This window comes from Rhamphochromis longiceps, linkage group LG7 (assembly GCF_057381845.1).
Source record: "Rhamphochromis longiceps isolate RC_006_pf linkage group LG7, R_longiceps_female_GT1.1, whole genome shotgun sequence".
Taxonomy (NCBI): Eukaryota; Metazoa; Chordata; class Actinopteri; order Cichliformes; family Cichlidae; genus Rhamphochromis; species Rhamphochromis longiceps.
Window position 1 is genome coordinate 18,605,275 of NC_140563.1, and position 26,548 is coordinate 18,631,822.

The 26,548-nt window shown below is 43.8% G+C and overlaps 1 protein-coding gene across 3 annotated transcripts in view; it reads right to left on the reverse strand.

Moving 5' to 3' along the window:
* plxnb2b (plexin b2b) overlaps positions 1-26,548 on the reverse strand; it is a 150,758-nt gene that overhangs the window by 25,525 nt on the left and 98,685 nt on the right. For all 3 annotated transcript variants that reach the window (XM_085412693.1, XM_085412692.1, XM_085412694.1), the window contains 9 exons: positions 26,068-26,160; positions 25,445-25,532; positions 24,977-25,143; positions 23,755-23,903; positions 11,383-11,488; positions 10,566-10,702; positions 9,929-10,111; positions 8,865-8,958; positions 5,760-5,957 (listed from right to left, as the gene is read on the reverse strand). In XM_085412693.1, the coding sequence (XP_085268819.1) occupies positions 5,760-5,957; positions 8,865-8,958; positions 9,929-10,111; positions 10,566-10,702; positions 11,383-11,488; positions 23,755-23,903; positions 24,977-25,143; positions 25,445-25,532; positions 26,068-26,160 (1,215 nt within the window). The remainder of the gene's footprint in view (positions 1-5,759; positions 5,958-8,864; positions 8,959-9,928; positions 10,112-10,565; positions 10,703-11,382; positions 11,489-23,754; positions 23,904-24,976; positions 25,144-25,444; positions 25,533-26,067; positions 26,161-26,548) is intronic.

Here is a 26,548-nt window from a genome sequence, read left to right on the forward strand (position 1 = left end):
GAATTGTCCGACCTCACTAAAACATGATGACCTCTCAGCCAAGGGAGAAAGTGTTTTAGCGACAGGTGAACCGCCAGCAGTTCCAGACAGTTTATGTGGGCGGAGCGCATGTGAGGGCCCCATTCCCCATTCACTGTTCTGCCCTCGTGGGTGGCCCCCCAGCCGGAAAGAGAGGCATCTGTGGAAATCACCTTCCTGGCTGAAACTGCCCCCATGGCAACGCCCTGAGACAAGAAACCTGGCCTCTTCCACTCGCGGAGAGCGAGTGAACAGTCTGCAGAGACTCTCACGCGACGGTGGCCGTCTCGGTGAGGGTCCAGTCCCCACGAGCCCACCCAGCGCTGAAAGCCTCTCATGTGCAGGCGTCCCAGTGTTATCGCCACTAGAGAAGAAGCCATCAGACCGAGCAGCCTCTGGCACTGTTTGAGGGTCACTGTGTTGCCTCTGCGAAAAAGTGCAAGGGATGACTGTATGGCCGCAGTTCTCTCCGGGGACAGAAAAGCCCTCACCCGAAGGGAGTCTAGGCTGAGCCCTATGAAAGTAATGCATTGAGTTGGCGTCAATGTGCTCTTTTCCACGTTTATCTGGAAACCCAAACTCTCCAGATGGTGTATGAGAGCATTTGTGTGACAAGTCGCTCCCTGGCGGGTTGGGGCTGCCACCAGCCAATCGTCGATGTACGTGGCCACCCGAATGCCCTTTTTCCTGAGCGGGGCCACTGCTGCCTCGGTGCATTTCACAAACACCCTTGGGCTCAGTGAGAGACCAAAAGGCAGGACTACAAACTCGTATGCCATCCCCTGGAAAGCAAATCTCAGATACTTTTGGTGTGGGGGATATATGGGGATGTGGAAATAAGCATCCCTCAGGTCGATTGATGTGAACCAGTCGCCCGCTCGTACAAACCGTAGCAGCGAGGCATGCGTCAACATCCTGAACTTGTATGTCCTCAAATGCCGGTTCAGGGCACGGAGATCCAGAATGGCTCTCATCCCCCTCCCCCCTTTCTTTGGCACAAGGAAATACCTTGAATAAAATCCGCTGTGCATTTCCTCGGGAGGGACAACTCTTATAGCTCCTTTGTCTCTCAAGGTGGAAATTTCCTCCAGGAGAAAACTGGCAGACTCGCCCGGAGCACGAGAGTAAACAATTTCTTTGAATTGTGGTGGAGCGACACTGAATTGCAGCCTGTAGCCCTTTTTCAATGTCCTCAGCACCCATGCTGACTGAGTGCAGGTGGCCCAGCTCTTCATGTGGAGAGACAGAGCGCTCACTGGCCACTCCACCGAATATGGCGTTTTGGCGCCCCCTTGTGGTCGCAGCGCGAAACACACGCCATTTCGGCGTCCCGTCACCTCTGTCACAGGCGAGCGAGGTGACGGGCTCATCTACATCATCACAGCCGTGGAAACGCGAGTCTCCACGGGCGGCGTTATGGCAGACGGTGCTCCGTTTTTCAGCATGTTTGATTTTCTCATGTGTTTTGCAACACTCGACAGCGCCCTCGGCAAATTGCCTGGATGCGCGTGTCGGGGCTTTTTTAATACAGAATGCATGAGGGAAGTGCTCGTGTGGAACATGTCCCGTTGAACTTGCTCTGGAACGGAGCTGGGAGGCGGCAGGGCGGCCCATGAAGGGGGGAAACTGGGTTCGCTCCCGCCTAGAGGAGAGGCTGTCAGGCCGGCCGCTTCTTCCTCCTCACGATCGCGGCAGCGGGGGGAGGAGGAGGGGCCGCTTGAGGTCTGGCCTGGGGAGACTGCTTCCGAGTCCATGGATTCTTAGTGGCCCCGGCAGCCTGGGGGGCTGCCTGCGTCTTAGGCACTTTGGGAATCCTGAAAGCGGGGACCGGGCGAGACGCTGCCTGCGCGAATGACTGGCGCGGCGCTGCTGGGGTGGCGTGCTGGGCCCTCCTCGGCAGGCAGAGTTTCAGAGCCTCATCATCTGTGAATCCCAGGAAGGCGGCAGGTCCTGATGGAATACATGGAAAGGTTCTCAGAGCATGTGCTGACGAACTGACCGGAGTCTTCACTAAAATCTTCAACCTTTCCTTGTCATCAAACACCGTCCCGCCCTGCCTCAAAACCTCCACCATCATCCCCATCGCCAAGAAGACAGCTGTGGCCAGCCCAAATGACTACAGGCCTGTTGCACTTACGCCTGTAGTGATGAAGTGCTTTGAGAGACTGGTCTGTCAGCACATCAGGGCCGGTCTGCCTCCCACTCTGGACCCCCACCAATTTGCCTACAGGAAAAATCGTTCCACCGAGGACGCGATCACCATAGCGCTCCACACTGCGCTGAGTCACCTGGAGCACCGAGGAAGCTATGTGAGAATGCTCTTTCTGGACTTCAGCTCAGCATTCAATCATATCATCCCGGAGATCCTGGTCCAGAAACTGTCTCACCTGGGACTCTCCACCCCCATCTGCCTCTGGATCAAGGACTTCCTGACAAATAGACCACAGTCTGTCAGACTCGGCCCCCACCGGTCCAGCACCATCACACTCAGCACCGGGTCTCCACAAGGATGTGTTTTGAGTCCCCTCCTGTTTACGCTCTACACATCCGACTGCTCCCCTACCCATCTCTCAAACACCATCATAAAGTTCGTGGATGACACCACAGTGGTTGGACTCATCTCAAGGGGGGAGGAGTCGGACTACAGAGATGAGGTCAACAGACTGACTGAGTGGTGTTCAGTTAACAACCTCCAACTGAACACCACGAAAACTAAAGAACTTATCTTGGACTTCAGGAAGGGCAGAGCAGACCCGGCCCCACTTTACATTCACGGGAGCTGTGTGGAGAGGGTACACTCCATGAGGTTTCTGGGCGTGCAGATATCTGATGACCTCTCCTGGACTGCAAATACTACAGCGGTGGTTAAAAAGGCCCAGCAGCGTCTCCACTTTCTGAGAGTGCTCAGGAGGAACAACCTGGAGGAGAGGCTGCTGGTGACATTTTACAGAGCCACCATAGAGAGCATCCTAACGTACGGCATAACAACATGGTATGCAGGGTGCTCAGCTGCAGACAGGAAAGTACTGCAGAGGGTCATCAACACAGCCCAGAAGATCACTGGCTGCTCTCTGCCCAGCCTGGAGGTCACTGCAAACTCTCGGTACCTCAGCAGAGCTGGCAATATCATCAAGGACCACTCTCACCCCAGCAACCAACTGTTTGAACTATTACCGTCAGGCCGACGGTACAGGTCACATAAAACCAGGACAAACAGATTCAGGGATAGCTTCTTTCCCAGAGCTATCACCGTAGTAAATAAGCACAAAAACAATTGAACCTATTCCATACCGTCACTGTCATTATATTATGCTGCTATTCATACTGTCATTATATTAATGCTGCTATCCTGTATATATTGTACATACTATTGTTTGAGTACTTACGATTGTTTTTTTTGTACTTTTTATATTTTACATTTATATTTATTATTGAAACTTGCACCAAGGGAGTGGCACTCCAATTTCGTTGTACTCTGTACAATGACAATAAAGGCTATTCTATCTCTCTTTTTCTCCTCACATCTCTTCTGCATGGATGTAACAGCCGCACCGAAGAGACCGTGAGGGACGACAGGGGTGTCGAGGAGTTCCTCTTTTTCCTTAGTCGTCAGGTTGGTGAGCCCGAGCCAGCGTGCTCGCTCCTGAAGAACCATGAGGCCCATGGCTCTCCCAGTAGCCTGTATGGCTACCTTGTGGAGGCGGAGGACGTGGTCAGTTATAACGCAGATTTCATCCCACACTGTGGTATCTGTCATGTCCTCTTCTAGCTCAGCTTGGTAAGCCATTAGCATAGAAGAGGCGTTGTGGGCTCTTACTGACAGAGCCGCTGCCTTGTAGCACTTATCTGTAAGGCTAGACAGGAAGCGGTCTGTTTTGGAGGGGAGAGATGGGGCCGATGAGGACAGAGACGTCTTCGGGTGAAGATGGCTCGCCACCAACGGCTCCACTTGTGGCATCCGGCGGAGGCCGATAGACTCCATCCCCTCACAATCCAGCAGGGAGCTCCCCTTGATGGGGTGTTTCTCGCTGTAAGGTTTTGCTTTCCACGTCACCGCTATCTCATCGAGTAGCTCAGGAAAAACAGGCAACACATGCTTCCCCGTCTTTTTCGCCTTCGGCAATTTCTTACCGTCAAAACGAGACTTTACAACCTCTGTATGGCGGGCCACAGGATGTTGAGCCTAGCGGCTGCGCGCTTGCACATGTCCTGCATGTCGAGATCCAGGGGAGACGGCGGTGTCGGTTTTTCAACCTCGCCGGTAGCCGAGGGCTTTGCAGCCCAGCTGATGCTAGCCAAGGAGGTGGAATCGTCCTCCTCGTTAGCATCTCCTCCCCAGGTGACTTCAGCATCGCGGAAAAACACACGATCTCCGTGTGCCTCCAGCGACGGGAAAGCGGTCGCGATGGGCTGAGGGTCTGCCTCTGCCCAGCTCGGCCCTGGCGTTGCGGCCAAATCATCGGGCATCTCAGTTTCTCCTTGCGCCGCAGCAGCCTCACACAGCAAAGGGTCGCCGCCCGACAGGTTAGCCCGGCGAGCTAGCCTGCGGCGGAGTAGTTTGCGTGGGACAGCCGCGCAGTGGATACAGTCGTGTGCAGGTGTCAGGGCAGCCTGAGCGTGAGATAAGCCCAGGCATGCCGCACACACGGGGTGTGTATCCCAGGCAGAAATCTTCTTGCCGCAAGGACAAAGTTTTACAACTTCGTTGGCCGTCGTAGCCATGGTTAGCTAGAGGGTTGCGCACGTTAGCGAGACTGACACTGAGTGCGGAGAATATTGCTATTCCTCGCTAGCGTGGGGTGAAAAGTGTTGCTACTTTTCTACAGGTATTGCTACCTAATGTGTAAAACCGCTAGCGTCGAAGGGTATTGCTACCTGATGGTGAAGCTAGGGGTACCTTTATTAGCAGAGTGTTGCTACTTCGCTTTCGGAAAGTATTGCTACTTCCCTGGGTGAAAGTATTGCTACTTGGCACCCGCACTAGCCACAGAACAGTATTGCTACTGCTTGTATGCTAGTGGACAACTGAAAGCTGGGAACAAAGCGCCCGGCGACCGAGTTGTTCACTCGAATCTGTGGACAGTTTAGCTTTAGCACCCAATAGCACAGTTGTCTACAGGCTTCTGTGAGAAGCGAGAAGAGGTTTTTGAATGACATCTGACGCTATGTCAGCCTATTATATAGGGAGGCACTGGCCCCTCCTGACATGGGCGTCACCTAGCCAGCCTGTAAGGGCTGGCGTAATGGTATTTGAGCTTCTGATGAGGTCACGCAGGAGGCGTTCCCATAGTGAGACATGAAACGAATGCTATGAAAGAGAACAAAGCTTTGTTTAATTGGGGCCCCTGCCCAAAAAACACTGCATGATTTCAGATAAGTGTTACGAAACTACTTTTTGTGTAAACACTTGCACGTGCGTTTTCTGGTGTTAATCTTTTTGTGACCCTGCAGTGTTTGTCATAAAACAGTTTTACAGCATTACACTAAAAGCGTGTTTATTATATCATAAAATGAACATTTTTTAAAAAAAATCTTTTTTGCTTCCAAGCCAAAGCGTTCACTGAGCTCAAATGACAAATGTGCAGCAAATGCAACTCAGCATCTTTTCCATTTTTATCCTCAAGTCAGATAATAAGACAGTTTGTCTTAATTAGGACACACAGCAGACACCGACTCTTCAGGGAAAAAAGGGAAAACATAGTACTGCAACTGCATTAAAGTGACCTCGTGGTTGTACTCACAGTAACGATAATCATGCTGTTCGCAGTGATGATCTTGTTTTGTAGATTATTGAAGCTGGGGTTAGGGTGGTAGTGAAAGGGCTTCAGCTCCTTCTCCCAGTTGTCCAGCTTGATGACTGTTTTCAAGTGCTGGTTTAAGGAGCCGTTTACTGTTGGAGACTGAAACTGGATGACTGTGTCGTTCTTCTCATGGGCAAGCTGAGTTGGATAGAAGGACAGTAAAGCGTTTTACAAATACAAGCATGACAAAAAATGCAGGAAATTACAGCATGGAAAATATGGAGCAGCACTAAAAATAATAATGCAAACACTGGGCGTTACTGGAGTGAATATAATACATGGTAATAGACTGTGGGGGGGAAGAAAAAGCTTGTTTTGGTACAATGGGGAAGGTAAAATGATGTGCGTCTTTTCAGTCATTCTATTAAAATCTCAATCTTCAATCATAGAATGAGGCCTCTGATGAATCATAACTCACACTGAGTCACTCCTCCACTGCCTTTCTATGCTTGTTTGTGATTAACTGGACTGATGGTGATATTTCTGTCACTCTCATTGTTTCGACACTACGTGCATGACAGCTAAACTCCACGGTTCTACAAGTAGGTAAAGTTTTCCAACAGAACAAAGCAAAGGCGTCAAAATGTCATTATTAACACATAACAGAAAGACTGAGAACACACATTTTAAGTTTTCAGACATAATAGTACCGGTAATTCCTATGTTTTGGTATCTAGTGTGCAGTGTAACAATGTACAATATCCTGTGATTGGGACTCACCCTCTTTCTAAACATGTCAATAGGTGGTTAGGAAACATCTGGACTGTAATCAGGGTGTCATTGTAAATTCAAGTGCCAAACTTCAGAAAATAAGGCTAATAATTAAGTTAATAAAAGGTGTTAATTTGATATTTGTTATTTTTTCTGAAATATTTTGTCTTTTAAATAGTGATTCACACAGGGCTAAAATTGGTTTAGAAGTAGAATACAATAGAAATACGTGTAAAACTACCAATTTTAGACACACTCACACCTTTCCGCAGGGACCGGGTTCTCTAATGCTTATTGTGAGCAGCTGAAAGAAGAAGCACGTCACAGAAGTCTCTGGCATAATATCAAAACCAGAATTTCTTCAAATTCTCCCCTTCACCTTTTAAAAATCTTGCAAATTGCCCATTTGAAGGCATTTTGAATGTATATTTACACTCACTACTATAACATGCCAAATCTGTCCGTATACTCCTCCTACACAATCAGGATTCAGCATCCACATGTGGCACACAGCTACATGTTATCTGGATTAGATTTGACAACATTATGTTGCCTAGCAGCCACCTACAATCAAACTGCAAATGACCAACTTTTTGCATATATGCAAATATAAAACTTCATAAAAGCATTGTATCATTTTCATTTGACAGCAGTAGCATCTAATTTGCATCCACTTAATTTGACTATTATGGCATCTATTATGACAACATTACATTGCCTGGCAACCACCTGACCTGAACTACAATTACATTTATATAGTAGAGGAAAAGTAAAGAACTCCAGGGGACCCACAAAAATAGTTTACTCTATTTAGAGACTGTATCAAAAATTTAATGTTGAATAAATCACTGCATTAATGTACCTGAAACAATGAGATCTGAAGGTATGTGAATTAGTCCAGTCTTCAAAATAACTTTTGAATGTTATTAACATTATATAGATTTCTATTTGATGGAACAAATATAAATCCATACCATACCAATCTTTCACTACACATTTAACATCGTGGGAAGGTGTCTGGCTGACTGTAGCACACTTTTGTTTTTTAGACAATGGAGGTCCCATAATCATACATACACATAAATGCATTTTGCTGTATATAAACATTAAATCAGTCCCATATTTATCTTCTAGATAAACAAGTTCTACCAACCCCTTTTTAAAGGAACTTTTCTCAGTGTGATTAGGTACATCACTTTGCCAACAGCACAAACAATACTGTACCATAGGTATGTGCTGGAACTTTAACATGATCCATCCATTAAAACGTTATTTTTGTTGCTTCCATTAGGTGTGCAACAGTCACATTTGGTATAAGTAAACATTTCGAAGCAACTATTTAGTAGGATTTTCTGCGGTCCAATCAACTGCGATTTAGAAGTCTATAAAAATCCATCTAGGTTGTAACTACAAACATATGCTGCACAGACTCAAGGACTCACAGGAAGTTTAAAATCCAAAATAAGAACTAGTTGGTCTTTACAGAGAATAAAACCACACACAATAAATAAAGTTCAGGTCAGCAACTTGACCTAGAAATCTACATGTTTTTAAATATATGTCAGCAGCCATAATGGGTCCTCATATTTGGGTCTGGCTCAGAGATGGACTTAAACCAAGAGAAGCTTGTGAGGCTGACCAACCAAGGTCTTTGAGATAACACTTTACATCTACTGCTAGTTTGTGGCAGCCAGAAAATTATTTTTCTGTCCCTTGGTAGCAGGGCCAGGGGACTTCGCTGGGACGGGAGTAAAATCGTGAAGAGTGAAACAGACACATAATCTTCAGTAACCCTGATTCTGGTTTAAAATAATTTCCTTTAAATTAAATGAACAAAACTGCTACTTCTTAAGACTGCCCAGTACACTGGAGGGCAGACGGTGGCAAGCTGTGTGCAGGTCCTTAAAGTTCCCTGGCACAGTCAGTCCTACCTGATTGAGCTGGACGAGGGCCATAGTTACATTCTGGGTGAGGGTGAAACATTGGTGGTAATATCTGCAATCCTACAGGTTTTAGGGATTTATGGCTCAGGAAGTGACATGAAGTATTATAAAATCTCACTGATCAGTGGCAGCAAGGAGGAGTGGACATGTGTGTTTTGTTTATTGTTGTGTGTTCGTTTAATTGCAATGCTTCACAGAGTTTGAATGAATCAAAACTAGAGTTGGGGTTCATGAGAAGTGGGGGAATTGAAGAGTGGTGGTACTGTGAGAGAGGGAAAACATGGGAGAAAAAGCAACATTTAGGAGAAAGGGTAAGAAGATCTAAGATAATGACTGTCAGAGATGCATCAGTGCATTGACTCAGATGAAGATACGGAAAATGAACAGGAACCTCTGAAGCCGACCAGTTGCCTCCCTGGACCTTCATGATTGCAGTCTGGATTATGTCAAATCCGGAGCCGGTTACCACAATGTTCCTCCCTCCACTAAAACACACAAACAAACATATCTATTCACACCAAAAACACAGGAAAATACATATTAATCAAATGTATTCCCAGCCAAACAAAGACGAGAGCACAAGCTCACAGGACGACAGACAGTTCTTAAAATGCACCTGGGGTAATTTTCACCGGAGATGAAAACAAACTGTCGTCTGTTGTTTTAGTCAGTGTACCTAATCGTGTGTCAGAATTGCAGCAGAAAAAGCAAGGGAACCATCAAATGCATCAATTTTCAGCAATTATCAAGCAGTTTGTTACAACACCAAAAGCAGCAATGGTTCAGCCAGTTTCAGCCAATCACTATTAAATGCACGCACGCACACTCAGCAACTCTTGGAGGAAAAAATCCTAGATCCTAGTTTTAAACACAAGAAGTTTAATGACATTATTAAGGTTTCCCAAAGCTTCAGACAGAAATCTGCAGGGCAAAGAACAAGGCAGGTAAGTTTCTAAGTGTTCAGTTTTCTACATACAGAACAATCCTATTTGCCTGTGTCACTAATGTCAACTTAGAAGCTTTTTTCTTTTTATTTTAAAGCACATATTCAAAAGTAAAAGTCAGCCTGTGTCTTATTCTCTTATTTTTGGCCATCAAGACAGTAATCAGAATGGCATTTTCACACTTCTGAGGTTTACAGGTTGGGGAAATTTGGACTCGCAAAATAACAGAGTTAGTCAAGTCAGAGAGGGAGAGTTTCTTATCCAACTATGAATTTTTGATCATACCTACTCAGTAAGACCATATGTATGTACAGAATGCATTTAGTACTTGGTCATATTGGTCTTATTAGGTAGATATTTCAGATACTTCAGAGTGAATATGAAAAGTAGATCCTTGGAACTCCCTTCAGCAAAAAAAAAAAAAAAAAAAAAAAAAGGTAAAAATACAGCATGTAACAAACAGAGTGAATGTCACAAACACCATGACTGCATACTGCTGTGTTAAACTGACCAGACAAAGCTTGCTTTGGGCTGGTGATCCTGCACAGTGGGGTTTTCAACAAACCGAAAGCTAGCCGGGATGCTTTTTGTGGTTCTCTTTCCATACTTCATTACGACGTCGAGAGGGTCAGAGGGCACTTTATCCACGCGGTATTCTCCTGTCCTGCAGGTGATATTTTCTCCAAAGTGCTCCCTGCCAAGACAAGGACATAGCTCAGTACTCGCTGTCTGAAGGAGTGGGGGTGGCACAAGGTCACTGTGCAGTGGAAGCCAACATGGCAGCAGGCTGACAGCTTGTTAAAATCTGGCTTTGCTGCTTCTCTTGCTCGTTATTTTTCCATTACCTCTGCCTAAAATGTCACCGCGAATCGGTTTTGACAGAGCACTGGTGGTCACAACAGTACAGGAAAATTGTAAGAGAAAAAACTCCCTCCTCATTGTGACACTAAAGTTTAGGTCAATTCAATTTTTTGCTTCAAGAATATACACATATATTAAAAAAAATCAATTTATGGACTTCAAAATGTGCGCAAAGCAGAATTTGCATAGAATTAAATGTCTGAATAACAAGTAGCTCTATTAACTAAAGAGGCTGAATTGAAAAAGTTTGGTCTGAATGAGAATTATTGAAAAAAAGAAATCCTTACACACTGCAGTTCACCCCTCCGATGGTAACCTGGACATCTTCCTTACTGCCAGCATTCAGAAATAGTCCAGAGATTGTAATGAGGGTTCCCCCTGCTTTAGGACCTCTATTTGGCATCACCTCCTCAGGCATCGGGTCCTAATGAAGGGGAGAGGGTGTCACCAAATACCACCTTAATACACACTCATATTTCAAGTACACTCTAACTACTGGCAGATGCTGGCACACACAAGAATAACACACACAGATACAGCTCCATGTCAGAAACATTGCTTCTCAGCCTGATCTAACCCGACCCACTCTTTCAGAAACATTCAGACACACAAACTCCCACAAGCACCACATCTGCCTCAATTTGCTGAGCAAACAGTTAGGAGGAGCACTCCCCTGTGGGGAAGCTTTAGCAGAGCCAGAGATATGAAAAGCCAGTTAAATAGCTACGCTGTAGCCTCTTAGAGTATTAAAGTGACAAAGGGAACTGCTGCACAGCATCTGGTTAAAGAGGAATGCCTGCACATTTTGACTTACTGTACAGTAAATTACCACAGCAATGTGCATCTAGGTGCCTAATTTACTGTTACATTTAGCATGTTTGGTCAGTCTTCTTAACTGTCATGCCCTTGGTATGTTTTGATAAGAGTTTCTCTGGAGCTAATAAATGGAAAACATAAAACAGTCCATAAAACAACAAAATCAGCTGAAAGCTTTTGGATGAGTTTAATTTCTCAATAAAAAGTTGTACAACTCAACAGAGGACGTGCAGCTGAGGACAGTGTATGTGTGTGTTTGTGAGTGTGTTTGTGTGTATATGCATTTACCCTGTAGGTGAAGGAAACAGAGGAGGTTCCTCTCTTCCCTCCATTCACCTCGATCTCAACCTGTCCCCAGTCAGCTTTATCAGCAGGTCCAATCTCACACACAACTCTGATCAGAACAGAAAAAATAAATTAATAAATAAACAAAAATAAATGCTGGGACTTGACCTGGAAACTCAAAACTGGGTAAAGAATTATTTACTATTTACATATTAAGGCAAGTTTCAACTGTTTTATGATGGTAATGTCCACTCTACTGCTAACAAGTCATATTTTTAAAATGACTTTTTTTGTAGTGAGAAACAGAATTTTACGCTTTCGGTTCGGTACGCATATGTATCGAACAATACAAAATTTGTAATTTATTTTATCAACTTTCCTTCTGACGATGCTGTCTGTGTTGAGCGCTCAGTGAATCTGCGTTCGACTACTCCGCCTAGGCTGCACTGTCGAGCGCAGATCCACTGACACAGACAGCATCGTCAGAAGGAAGAGCGCAGGGCAAGCTAGCGAGACAGAAGTTAAGCTCTCCTTGCAACATGGCAAATTGAACCTCCCCCACCCTCATTCAGATCTGGCATTTGGAATTATTTTGGTTTTCATGTGATCAAAGGAGCTTGCAAAGAAAAGCGTCTGGACTTCTTTAAGTTGCTTGAAGACGTTTCACCTCTCATCCGAGAAGCTTCTTCAGTTCTAAGGTCAAATGGTGGAGAGTCCCAGATATAAACCTAGTGGGAGGGACCCCCCACAGAGGGACAAAAGGACCCCCTGATGATCCTCTAATCGCCTGAGCCAAGGTGGGAAACTGGGCGTGGGTCCCAATCAGCCAGAGTTTCGGGTGTGTTCATTGTGAAACCTGGCCCCACCTTATCATGTGAATTCCTGAGGTCAGATGGCCCAGGATGTGAGTGGGCGTTAAGGCGTCTGGGAAGGGATCTCAAAACTGGATTATAGATGGCAGAGAGTTGGTGTCGTAAACCCCCGCCTCTGTTCAAAGATGGTCGCTCACAGTGGACATAGATGGCTTCTTTTCACTCCTCTTTCAAACCATCTGTCCTCTCTGTCCAAAATGTGAACATTGGCATCCTCGAAAGAGCGTCCTTTATCCTTAAGATGCAGATGGACTGCTGAGTCTTGTCCTGTGGAGGTGGCTCTTCTGTGTTGTGCCATGCGCTTGTGAAGTGGCTGTTTGGTCTCTCCAATGTAGAGGTCTGAGCATTCCTCGCTGCACTGTATAGCATACACCACATTGTTAAGTTTGTGTTTTGGCGTTTTGTCTTTCGGGTGAACCAGTTTCTGTCTGAGCGTGTTGCTGGGTCTGAAATACACTGGGATGTCATGCTTGGAGAAAACTCTCCTGAGTTTCTCTGATACGCCGGCTACATAGGGGATGACAATGTTGTTGCGTCTGTCCTTCTTATCCTCCCTCGCTGGTGTCTGATCTTCTTTTCTGTGCCTCTTTGCTGACTTTAAGAACGCCCATTTAGGATAGCCGCACGTTTTGAGTGCTTCCTTTACATGTGTGTGTTCCTTCTTTTTCCCTTCAGGCTTAGAGGGAACATGTTCTGCCCGGTGGTGTAGGGTCCTAATTACTCCAAGTTTGTGTTCCAAAGGGTGATGGGAGTCAAAGAGGAGGTACTGGTCCGTGTGTGTGGGCTTCCGGTAAACTTCGATGTTGAGTTTGCCGTTCTCTTCAATGTGCACAGCGCAGTCCAGGAAAGGCAGACAGTTGTCCTTTGTGTCTTCCCTGGTGAACTTGATGTTCTTATCCACAGCGTTAATGTGCGCAGTGAAGGATTCCACTTCTTGTGTCTTGGAATCTTGTCTTGGAAAGAAGTCCAGACGCTTTTCTTTGCAAGCTCCTTTGACTACGATGACCTGGATGACTGAGAACCTTCACAGACGTTTTCATGTGATGTATGACCCTGAAGGTAAGCGCGTCATGGACTAAAGTAAAACAGTATGTTGGATGTGCCACGCAATGCTCAATTACATGGGTGGGAACTAGTGTGTTAGCTCAGTTAGCTCGTTAACATGTTGGCCGTCTAGCCCCATGCAGGGGTAGCTCGTTAACGGAGATTTGCCGTGTTGTGGCGTTAACGTCATTTCAACGAGATTAACGCTGACAGCACTAGTGGGAACACAACGAATATGACTGCACATTTACGCCGACATCATCCTAGTGCAAAGACAAGTGGAAGCAGACAAAAACAACAAGCATGCATGCTACAAACTTTACCCGAGTCATTTAGACAGCCGTTAGCACATGATTCTCCTTATGGGGACCTGATATGTTTAATATTGTGGCGAGCTCAGACAAGGAGGAGACGGAGGTATCGTTTGGTCTTGCTTCCCGTGAGCTAGACAGGGAGCACAGCCGTTTATTGACATCTGCAGAAGAACACTGCGCTAGCTAACTGCTCAGCGTGGCAACCGCACAGCAACAACAACACACAGAGCGCCCTCTGACCCCGGAAGGACACACCGTCGCAGCGAGAAGGCGTCACCCGTCACTATGGCAACATAAACAAAACATTACTGTACAAACAGAACCCCGAACAGCGCTGACCCGCTACATAGCCCCCACCTAAGGGGTCAGTCGTCCCCGACGACCCCATTACCCCACACAAAGTCCAGGTGCCTTCTTTTGGCGCACCGGCCGGTCACGACCGGGGGCCCGTTCTTCGTACGTCGCTTACTACATCCAAGATCAAATGACACATCCAAGACCAAATCATCGCGCTAACCGTGAGCTCGCTAATCCGGTTCTCCGAACACACCTGCTGTTGACGATTAGTACAGCTGGATGAAGTAATGTGAGATCACTGGGTGTCGTAAAAGGGGCTACGCATCGATAGTAGAAACATTGATCGGCAACCCTCTGATTGGTCGGCGAAAATGTCGAAGGAGCGCGCTCGGTATTTTTCGGCAGCAGAGCAAGAACTCTTGAGTGAGGGATTTCAGGAGTTTCAGAGTTTAATTAAAACGCAAGGGAACACTGCAAAGGCTGCAAAAGCAAGGAGAGAGGGCTGGCAGAAAGTTGCTGACAAATTAAACTCGTAAGTAATTTAATAATAATAATAATAATAATAATAATAATAATAATAATAATAATGGAGTTGATTTATATAGCGCTTTTCAAGGCACCCAAAGCGCATGACAATGCCACTATTCATTCACTCTCACATTCACACACTGGTGGAGGCAGCTACGGTTGTAGCCACAGCTGCCCTGGGGCAGACTGACAGAAGCCAGGCTGCCATATCGCGCCATCGGCCCCTCTGGCCAACACCAGTAGGCGGTAGGGTAGATTTATCATATCACACTATATTATCCAATATTATATTACATTATATTATATCATGTTATATTATATCCCCTTTCACATTAGAGCCACAACAGGACCCACTAGAACATGGGAACAAGTAAAAGTGAAATATGAGAATATGCTACAGAATGGTAATATTTATCACTTATATTGCTTTTAGTCTCTTGCAAAGAAACCCTGAAATAATCTGTTTGTTTGTTCATAACAGCAACCAAGAAAAGGGCAGAGCAAAAAAAGACAGGTGGTGGTCCTGCACCCCCTCGTCAACAAGTTGGTTAAGTAAATAATATCCTCACGGGAAAATCGATATCTCTCTATGAGCACACTGTCGCGCTGAGCTAAAGGATCCTGTCTGTCCCGCAATATACGCTGGATTCTGAGGACTCTCCTTATCAATCTTGCACCTTCCGCAATGGGTTGCTCGCGTAAACGGACAGGACATGGCTGCGACAGGCTTCCCAAATCCACCTTCGCTTTTATAGCCGTGGTCTCTCATCTTGCTTACACGAAGTAATTTACTATTACTACTCTGAAATATGACTTACATCTGTAATAATCCATACATGTAATAGAATGTTAATAGTACATTTCCCTTTTTTAGGAAATGACCTGTATGTATCTGTGTGAAATCAATAAAAGGATCAAGTGCTGCATTATCTTTGGTTACATTGATGTTATTTATTTATGGTGAAACAGTGGTGGAATATCGCTGTTGCTTTCGTATAAATGAAGCGGACATACCTGCATGGCCGCGATCTAATCCTGTTTACATAAAGTAAACCTGCTCCCGAGCAGGTTTACGCTTACGGCTCTGTTGCTATGACAGCAAGTCCCGGATGAGCTTCGGGGAACCGAACGATCCAAGATCACGCGAAATCGTCAACAATCAAATCCAGCTAACTTACTTAGCGAGGTACGAAGAACGGGCCCCGGCGGGGGAAAAGTCACTCGGGTCAGAACATGGGGTGCCACCATCATCCCACTTCTGACACCAATGTGGCGAGCTCAGACAACGAGGAGACGGAAGTGTCGTTTGGTCTTGCTTCCCGTGAGCTAGCCAGGGAGCACAGCCGTTTATTGACATCTGCAGAAGAACACTGCCGCTAAGTAACTGCTCAGCGCGGCAACCGCACAGCAACAACAACAACAACAACAACAACACACAGGGCGCCCTCTGACCCCGGAAGGACACACCGTCGCAGCGAGAGGGCGTCACCCGTCACTATGGCAGCATAAACAAAACATAACTGTACAAACAGAACCCCGAACAGCCCTGACCCGCTACAATATGCTGCTGAGAATATAGCCCAGAAGAAGCGTATAGTATAGCTTTTATTTTGGAAAGAGCCATTTCTCTGTAATAAACTCTCTTTTCCAAAGATGAGTGTTTCCTCAATCAGATACAGGTGTTACCGCGCCAGATCCGCGGCCCCGAACCGTAGTAAGGAAACCTCTGGCAGTTACTTGAAGGTTCCGTAACTGACTCGTAGCCGGCAACAGCTTACTATACAGGTCAACTCCGCTAGCAAAAAGATCGAAGGAGGCGTAGGAAACTGCTTCACCGAACTTTATTTCTTCTCTAAGGCACGAACACCGCGTACAATGGGCTGAAACAGTTTACTCACAGCGAGCATCGCCGACACAACTCTGGCTGTCGAGGGAGTTATTATATTCCTTTTATTTATTTTCTTTTCGTCTCTTCTGTAGCTAACCGTTACTTTCCCCCTTCTCCACTCTCTCTCTTCACACACACACACCAGGCAGTCCCGCTACACACATCCCGAATACATTTCCCATCAGGCTTCATCCTTAAAGGGCCACGCCTGTAACACAGGTCTTGCAAAATCGCTAGCCCGACGTCCCGGGGCTAGCGATTTTTCCAGTCGGGCTACCAAAATCTATCTCTGCCCTGCCCGTCGGGCTATTGTAGGAAGGAAAAATATATGTCAATGCTTTTGCATTCTTTCGGAAATGTAGCTGGGTAATTATGTCACTGGCATCGGTGAGCCACTGTCAATATGTGACATATTAAAATCGCGTTTGAATTTGCGCTTGTTTTTTGCTTTCACTTTGCAAATGTCCAGGTGCCTTCTTTTGGCGCACCAGCCGGTCACGACCGGCGGGGGAAAAGTCACTCGGGTCAGAACATGGGGTGCCACTATCATCCCACTTCTGACACCAATGTGGCGAGCTCAGACAACGAGGAGACGGAGGTGTCGTTTGGTCTTGCTAGCCAGGGAGCACAGCCTTTTATTGACATCTGCAGAAGAACACTGCCGCTAGCTAACTGCTCAGCGCGGCAACCGCACAGCAACAACAACAACAACAACACACAGGGCGCCCTCTGACCCCGGAAGGACACACCGTCGCAGCGAGAGGGCGTCACCCGTCACTATGGCAACATAAACAAAACATAACTGTACAAACAGAACCCCGAACAGCCCTGACCCGCTACAATATGCTGCTGAGAATATAGACCAGAAGAAGCGTATAGTATAGCTTTTATTTTGGAAAGAGCCATTTCTCTGTAATAAACTCTCTTTTCCAAAGATGAGTGATTCCTCAATCAGATACAGGGCTTGCAAAATCGCTAGCCCGAGGTCCCGGGGCTAGCGATTTTTCCAGTCGGGCTACCAAAATCTATCTCTGCCCTGCCCATCGGGCTATTGTAGGAAGGAAAAATATATGTCAATGCTTTTGCATTCTTTCGGAAATGTAGCTGGGTAATTATGTCATTGGCATCGGTGAGCCACTGTCAATATGTGACATATTGAAATCGCGTTTGAATTTGCGCTTGTTTTTTTGCTTTCACTTTGCAATCGCGCGAACTGTGTATAGAGAGCGACAGCACTGATTGGTGAGTGACAATAATTTGCGCACCAATTCCTCTGACATCATCTTATCAATCGTTAGCTTACTATGCAAACATGACAAGTGAAATCTCCCGCAGCAAGCTTAAACATGTGAGAGGTTGATCACGTAGAGAATTGCAGACCGTTATGTGTGTAAAAGCAGCAGGATATATATTTTAGTTCTGCTGAGCCAAATAAGACAGGTCAGGGTGAAGAAGTGACAGCCAAAGAAAAGCTTACCACAAAACGGAAAAGTTATGACAAATCAGACTATAAGGCAAAAAGAAAGTGCAGCTTTATGGTTTCTTGGACAAAAGAATTTCTGTGGCTGCAATATGACGAGCTAAATAACCAGGGCTGCACATAAGTGGTCCGCAGGTGCGCATTCGCTGTCAAAAAAACAAAAAAAAAAACAAAAAAAAACGCGCACAAGATATGAAGTTGCAACGCGTGCTTGCATACATAAGATTTTCTGGAGGAGGACAGACATTTGTTTAAAACTCTTAAAGATGTCGAAGAAGCTCCTTTAAGCAATTACTTTAGTGTTCCTCTACCTCCAAAGAAATGTCAGAAGGAGTCCGAACCACAAAAGAAGCGCGTATTCTCGGAAAAGTGGTTGCAGGAGGTGAGCTGGTTTCAAACAAATGATGAAAGCACAGAGATGTGGTGCGGAATGTGCCGTGAAAATCCCACTCTAGCGGACAAAAACAGTGCTTTTTATATGGACACAAACGCGCGTTGCAACTTCTTATCTGGTGCGCGTCTTTTATTTTGACAGCGAATGCGCACATGCGGACCACTTATGTGCACCCGTGTAAATAACATAATGTTCTGCCGGGTGTGTTGTTGGTTTTCTCTCGATTTCTGAGTCGACAAGCGCCTTTGTTACTGGGACCAGTCATTTTAAGAAAGGCCCCCATTAGAAATGCAAGAAATGCATTATTGCTCAGTCTGCAATATCTTTCCCAGAACAAACACCAATTGCAAATAACATACTAAAAATAAACCTGAAAAATCTGTTTAGAACAGCGTACTATGTTGCAAAGAGTGAACTACCACTGGCAAAATTTAGCAGTCTTTGCAAACTTCAAAAAGCAAATGGCCTCGATCTTGGTTCCACATGCCTCTTACCCGTGACTTCAGTGGAAATTTCAAATTCAGGATCTGACACAGACCGATTCATGTCCTACACAGTTCTTACAAGTTCATAGAAATTTCTGTTCAATTAGAACCAAGTATTTGAGTTGATGATTGTAATTTTTATACAATGTTGTAATTTGTTTTTCAACAATTTTTTGATTAATGTTTTGTTTCCTTTACAATATTATACTTTAATGTATAATATTGTAAAGGAAACAAAACAGGAAACAAAACATCAATCAAAAAATTGCTCTCTTTTTTATTCGGGCCACTTACATTTATTTTGGGCTACCAAAAACTGAAGAGTCCCTGCCCGAAGGGCTACCAGGGATTTTGAAATTTTGAGAGCCCTGAGATATATTTATTTTTTAAATTACTTTTGTTTCAGCAACATTAAATTTAAAAACTGTACTTTTGAGTTAAAATATATATTTATAATTTTAATAAATGACAAATTAAAAAGGCATGAACATTTTTTTGTATCGAAAAAATATCGAACCGTGACACCAAAGTATCGAACCGAACCGAACCGTGAATTTTGTGTATCGTTGCACCCCTAATAAATTCATTTGTTTTCTTGTAACTCGTACTTGTTATTTCAAAGTTTGTGTTAAGCGCAGGAGCTTCATTGATGATTCTGTTATTTTCAAGTTTTCTTCTTTTTTAAATTTTTCTAATTCTTCTGATAATAATGTAGAGCTCCTTGCTGCCACCATTAATGAACACTACCTTGCCATTCTCAGTCAGGTCACTCCTTACAAAACTGGTAATAACTCTGAACTTGTGGCCTTGGACATTCCTTTTAAAAAGCAGAGTAGCTGTGGAAGTCCATGGGTTGGGTGGTCCAACCAAATTTCTTCACTTTTATAATAAGGCAATAAAAAAGCTAGATCCTCTTATTTTAATAATAAACTGTAATAGAATAATCCAAGGGTATTATTTGAAACCGTCAACAGCACCTTTGCATGTTCTGTTACTTTCTGATTGTGATTGTTTTTTCAGTCATTTTGTAAATAAGATGATGGTCCTGAACTTCAAAAGCTCCTCGGGTTCCTCCGCCTGTAACAATGGTGCTCGGTGTCCTGAATCATTTACTTCTTGACTACATGACTTGACTGCAGTAAAAGGCAAGATGAAACCTCATCATGCTCATGGTGACCATACAGTTAGTTCCTCCTTCTGTCCTGTCTGGGACTCTCACAAGCATTGGTCCATCATTGCTTCATTAATAGCTCATTGAGGTAATCCTACTTTAAACATGCTGTTGTAACTTCTTTACAGAATAAGTCCAATTTTGATGCCAGCTCTATTGGTAATTTTGAATGATTAAAATGATTTTAGAAAGCCAGTTCAAATCTTTACTATGCAAATGACAGATTTTTGACCCTTTTCAGTCTGGCTTTCAAAAGCAGCACACCACTGGACCCCTATCTTTATCCATAAAGGTCTTTTCAGTGGATTCTGCTGCAGGGGTTTGTTCTGTAATCATTTTACTTCATCTAAGTGTAACCTTTGATACCATTGACCATAACATTTTACTTAATAGGTTCTAGGTTTTGGGTTATATTTCTGGTGCTGTGTTGGTTTTCCTCCTTCTTATCAGACAGGATTTTCTCTATTAGGATGAGCAGGTTCATGTGTGGGGTTCCACAGGGTTCAGTCCAGGTCCACAGGGTTCATATTATATTATTTCCTTTCTTTGGCATCGTCCAATCTTTTACTGACATTTCTTATCATGTCTATGCAGATGACAGTCAGCTGTATGTGCCTTTTAGGTCTCATCATTTAGACAGGGTGCCCACCCTACACAACTATTGAACCTGGATTTGCCATTTAAGAGAACAAACTGGAAACACTGGAGAAGTCTGATTTTGTAATCTTTAGACCATCACTGACATAGTTAACAACTAAAACTCTTGTTTTAGTTTAGTAGATAAGGCAACAGTTAAAAAACTGCAGTCAGTTGTTTTTGTTTGTTCACATTCAGGTTCAACTGTTTAATTATTTGTTTGACTAAGCAGCTATGAGTGTAGCGTGATTTCTTCAGACAGTTTCTCTGCTTCTGTCCCTGTAGGGATTTTCTTTTATGAATGTCAATGTCTGGAGTTTAAAAGAAACCATGTGATAAACAGTTCTGAGGGAAAATGCAGAGCTGATGAAATGGTCATCATTCATAGCACGCCTCCAACAGGAAGGTCATGACCAAACAACCAGCAGCTCCAACTAAGATGTGAAAGAGTGAAATAACACAATGCAAACTCTGCCCAGATTTTAGGCAAATGAGGAACAACCTGCTGCACAAACAGCAGGACAACTAACAGCAGGAGCACAGAGGCATTTAGCACCAAGAGTGGATGATTTAAGGGAGAAACACTTCCATCTGGTCTCATAAATCCTATTTTATGTCTCATCATGCAGATGGTGGGGCAAGATTTTGTCATAAATGTGGCTCCATCCTGCCAGGTGTCAACAGTTCTGGCCAGCGGCTGTGGGGCAATGATGTGGCCGTTTTCTCTTTTATAGACCATTTGTATGAAGTGAGCACTTTTTAAACACAGCTGTTATTGAAGTACAGTTTGCTTGACTTGACCTAAAGTTCATTCAATGTTTTTCACAGCGCTCAGTCCATTTAACACCTGAGGTAGAAGGATGAGGTAGTGCCTGAAGCATGAATAGACCACCAGAAGAAGTTGTGTGTGACACTATCAAATCACTGACATATACAGTACTTACAGGGAGTGCAGAATTATTAGGCAAATGAGTATTTTGTCCACATCATCCTCTTCATGCATGTTGTCTTACTCCAAGCTGTATAGGCTCGAAAGCCTACTACCAATTAAGCATATTAGGTGATGTGCATCTCTGTAATGAGAAGGGGTGTGGTCTAATGACATCAACACCCTATATCAGGTGTGCATAATTATTAGGCAACGTCCTTTCCTTTGGCAAAATGGGTCAAAAGAAGGATTTGACAGGCTCAGAAAAGTCAAAAATAGTGAGATATCTTGCAGAGGGATGCAGCAGTCTCAAAATTGCAAAGCTTCTGAAGCGTGATCATCGAACAATCAAGCGTTTCATTCAAAATAGTCAACAGGGTCGCAAGAAGTGTGTGGAAAAACCAAGGCGCAAAATAACTGCCCATGAACTGAGAAAAGTCAAGCGTGCAGCTGCCAAGATGCCACTTGCCACCAGTTTGGCCATATTTCAGAGCTGCAACATCACTGGAGTGCCCAAAAGCACAAGGTGTGCAATACTCAGAGACATGGCCAAGGTAAGAAAGGCTGAAAGACGACCACCACTGAACAAGACACAAGCTGAAACGTCAAGACTGGGCCAAGAAATATCTCAAGACTGATTTTTCTAAGGTTTTATGGACTGATGTAATGAGAGTGAGTCTTGATGGGCCAGATGGATGGGCCCGTGGCTGGATTGGTAAAGGGCAGAGAGCTCCAGTCCGACTCAGACGCCAGCAAGGTGGAGGTGGAGTACTGGTTTGGGCTGGTATCATCAAAGATGAGCTTGTGGGGCCTTTTCGGGTTGAGGATGGAGTCAAGCTCAACTCCCAGTCCTACTGCCAGTTCCTGGAAGACACCTTCTTCAAGCAGTGGTACAGGAAGAAGTCTGCATCCTTCAAGCAAAACATGATTTTCATGCAGGACAATGCTCCATCACACGCGTCCAAGTACTCCACAGCGTGGCTGGCAAGAAAGGGTATAAAAGAAGAAAAACTAATGACATGGCCACCTTGTTCACCTGATCTGAACCGCATTGAGAACCTGTGGTCCATCATCAAATGTGAGATTTACAAGGAGGGAAAACAGTACACCTCTCTGAACAGTGTCTGGGAGGCTGTGGTTGCTGCTGCACGCAATGTTGATGGTGAACAGATCAAAACACTGACAGAATCCATGGATGGCAGGCTTTTGAGTGTCCTTGCAAAGAAAGGTGGCTATATTGGTCGCTGATTTGTTTTTGTTTTGTTTTTGAATGTCAGAAATGTATATTTGTGAATGTGGAGATGTTATATTGGTTTCACTGGTAAAAATAAATAATTGACATGGGTATATATTTGTTTTTTGTTAAGTTGCCTAATAATTATGCACAGTAATAGTCACCTGCACACACAGATATCCCCCTAAAATAGCTAAAACTAAAAACAAACTAAAAACTACTTCCAAAAACATTCAGCTTTGATATTAATGAGTTTTTTAGGTTCATTGAGAACATGGTTGTTGTTCAATAATAACATTATTCCTCAAAAATACAACTTGCCTAATAATTCTGCACTGCCTGTACAGTGCTTTGATGAACACATGTATCTCAAAGGATGTGTGCAACATTAGGGCAAAAAAAAAAGAATACCCTCTCAATCAGCAGCCATGTGCAAGTGCTTGAGTGCCATTCAGTGGTGTAGTAGCAGCAGAAAGCAAATAAGTTCAGTACATTTATTTAAGTGCAGAACTTAAGTAAAATTTCCATGTACTTGTATTTTACTAAAGTGTTTCAATATTCTGCTGTTATACCTCACTATATTTTACATGCAAATATTATAGCTTTAATTTCACTTTAATCTGCGCCTTATGTTCCTATCCAGAAAATAACTTAAATATATTCAAATGATATGCTTAAAAACCAAAACATCACTAAAAGGCTGATTGGCCCACTCTTTATTTAGACTGACCCTGGCTTGAACGGTTATAAAAAGTTTACTGAACAATCAATCTGTAACGTGACTTTTTTACATTGTTGTCTTGCACATTTGTGAAAAGAAAAGGAAAAAAAGTGAATACTTCTACTACTGACATTTCCCTCTGGAAACTGTGACTGTCTCTAAATCAAACTGTGTCTGGAGACTCAGATCAATACAGTTGTAGAATGAGCTAATTAAAACCTGTAGTCAGGTTATCCTGAGCAAAAGGAAAGTATTCCTAACACAGTTAAGTATACAACATTTAAAAAGAGACTTGATAAAACCTGTCCATATGCCATTTGAATGGCCTCCAGGTGGGTTACATTTCCTGTGCATAGTGCACAACTACATGTGGGCAACTTTACCTTTTGGAGACGGAGTATTTTTCTGGCTCATGAATGCAGGGCTTCCCAGCCACCGTGATGCTTTTAATGTCTCCCTGATCGATGCCGAGGTTGGAACCGCTGATGGTGATGGAGATGCCTCCCAGCACGGGGCCGAAAAGAGGGCTGATCTGGATGTGGAGATGCAATAGGAGGGTGTTTATAGGAAGAAGGGATTGGAAATGGATTTAACCAGATTATTTGTGCAATAAGAACATACAAGAGATTTACACAGTCTGTTTAACCACTATTGAGCTGACTTAAGTATTTAACATTCAAGGCCAAGTGGAGAATTACATCAATACTGTATGAGTCACATCTGTATGCATGTCTGCATGTATTTGAACATGACCCATATTGTATTTGTAGGTCAGAAAATTTGACTAAAATATAAAAGCAGATGTTCTGGTAAATACAAAACAAAAACAAACATTTTTGTGACGAGATAAATTGAACATTTTATAGTAAAATATGAAATTTGAATATTTTTCCTGTAATTTTTTAATTTAAAAAATGTGAATTCAACTTCAAATAAAATACACTAATGCGAGACACACACAGTGTGCAGCATTCCTGCAAGGCTGTACTTAAAGAGATAATGGTGCTTCACACTGCACTGTAACATTAACATGCTCACAATGACAAAGCTAGCATGCTAATGTATAACAGGTATGATGTTTACTGCACTGTGTCCCTTATCATATGTTTAACCTGAACATGGGCACAAGTGTCTATGAATAATAAAACCATAAAGGTCAACACTGCAGACTCTCAACGTCTTCAGAAAATCTCACTGGAATCCTTTGTATAGTTGTTAAGTTGAATCTCAACAACATACAAAGTCATGGTGATTTATCTGCAGTATCTCTGTCTGTCAGGCTGCAGCCGGTTAGGTGATAGCCTCTGTCAGAATGATATAAACACAATTACTGATGGATTTTTATCAATGACAAAGAGGCACGAACAATTAGGTGAACAAACAAAGAATTGATCCGATCGACATGTGCTAAGGAACAGCACCGCACACTCTCAAGGAGAAACACACTCCCAACTCCTCTGTGGAAGAAAAATACACGGCCAGTGAAGACCTCAGTCCAATCACCACAGTCAATGTGTTTTTACATCCAATCACAAGATTTTAAAGAAGGTACAGTTTCCATTTCAAAGGTAAACATGAAGTCATGACAGCACTGTGACGACTCACATTGGTGATCTCAGGGTCGGGACACTCGGTGTTGCTGGGGAGAGGATCGCAGAGCTTCTCATACACACACGCCAGCTTCTTGCTGCACCACACACACTTGTACTTTGGGTCGGCGTTCTTACAAAGACTACAGTCGTTCCTCTCAACGGCACAGTTGTACAGTGTGACTGTAGAGATAATAGTGAGGAAACAAAAACAATATTATGTTATTGTACATTCAAAGAGCATATTCTTGCATCCTCAATGAAAAATTGATGGACAATCTAATTTCAAGTGACTCCTGCAGTAACATACATTTATCTGAATCCTTCATGTACAAAGCTGTTAGATTGTGCAGTAATGTTTTGTAATTTTCAAGTGCAGATTAAAGGTAGCTTCCTTAAATCCAGCTGAAGCCCCACAGTGGGACTTGCCGTGTACACACAGGGCATTAAAATGAAATCTCCTCATTAATATGTGAAGACACACCGTTCACCGTGCTGTCCATCTTCTCGCCAGACTCCTTGTCCTTCACGTAGAACAGAACATTGGTCTCCGGTGACTTATCATAGAAAAACTAAGAAATTGGAAGAAAATGAATTATTAATACAGAATCCTGTGATTAATGGCACTTAAGCTCTTCTCTGCAAACAGTGTGGGCTGCTGCTCCCCCACGCCAAGGGAAAATAAGAAAGAAAAAAGAATTTATACCCAGTCTGGCAGATTTTCAGCTACAGAAATCAATGTTAGAAAAGAACATAGCTGGAGGCTAAGCACTGTTTGAGCTTCCCAATCACAAAGTTCACAATGTGGAGATGGTGTTTAACTCTCCAGCGAGGGGAGCATGTCCATTAGAGGGAGCTAGAGAATATCAAAGGGAATGTGAAAAAAGGCTAAAGGTTGACTTCTTTTATAAATGTGGAACATAAATACAGCTGTTCACAAACAGAAAGTCTTCACACAGTTTTTTTGCTGCAGAATATATACATTCACTCTTTCAGTGTATTTCTAGGTTGTACTTTGAATACTAGGACCACAAACCAGTCACAGTGCAAAGACCTGTGTTGAGTGTGTTGCATCAAGACAAATGTCAAACGAGGGGTCATGCTCACATTGAAGCCACTGAATGTGTAGAATGGTCCCCCCTCAAACGAGACATCTTCTTCCTTTGTCATCAGCTCACTGCCAATGGTGAAATGATGACCCTGCAGAACCACACAAACAAACACAAAAATGCTGATGTGTATTCATGCTGATCATACTTTTACAGTACTGTTCTCTGATGCTCTTCTTTGTATAGAGCATGGAAACAATTGCAGTTTCTCTGATCCTACTCAAGTGTGTAAAATCAAATCAGCAACACTGAACATATACACACAACAACCAAAAGGAAACAGCCCAGAAAGCTGTGTGATTACAAAACCTTCACACAGGGCTTACAAGTTTTGATTTTCACAGCTGTGAAAGATCAGCTGTCAAAACCTTGATTGATGAAACATGAATGGATCCCCGGGAACCTGCACCAATAAAGTCCATCAGAACTCACACATTCAAAGAAAATGATCAAGATGTATGTTGTGACAACTAAGTGAA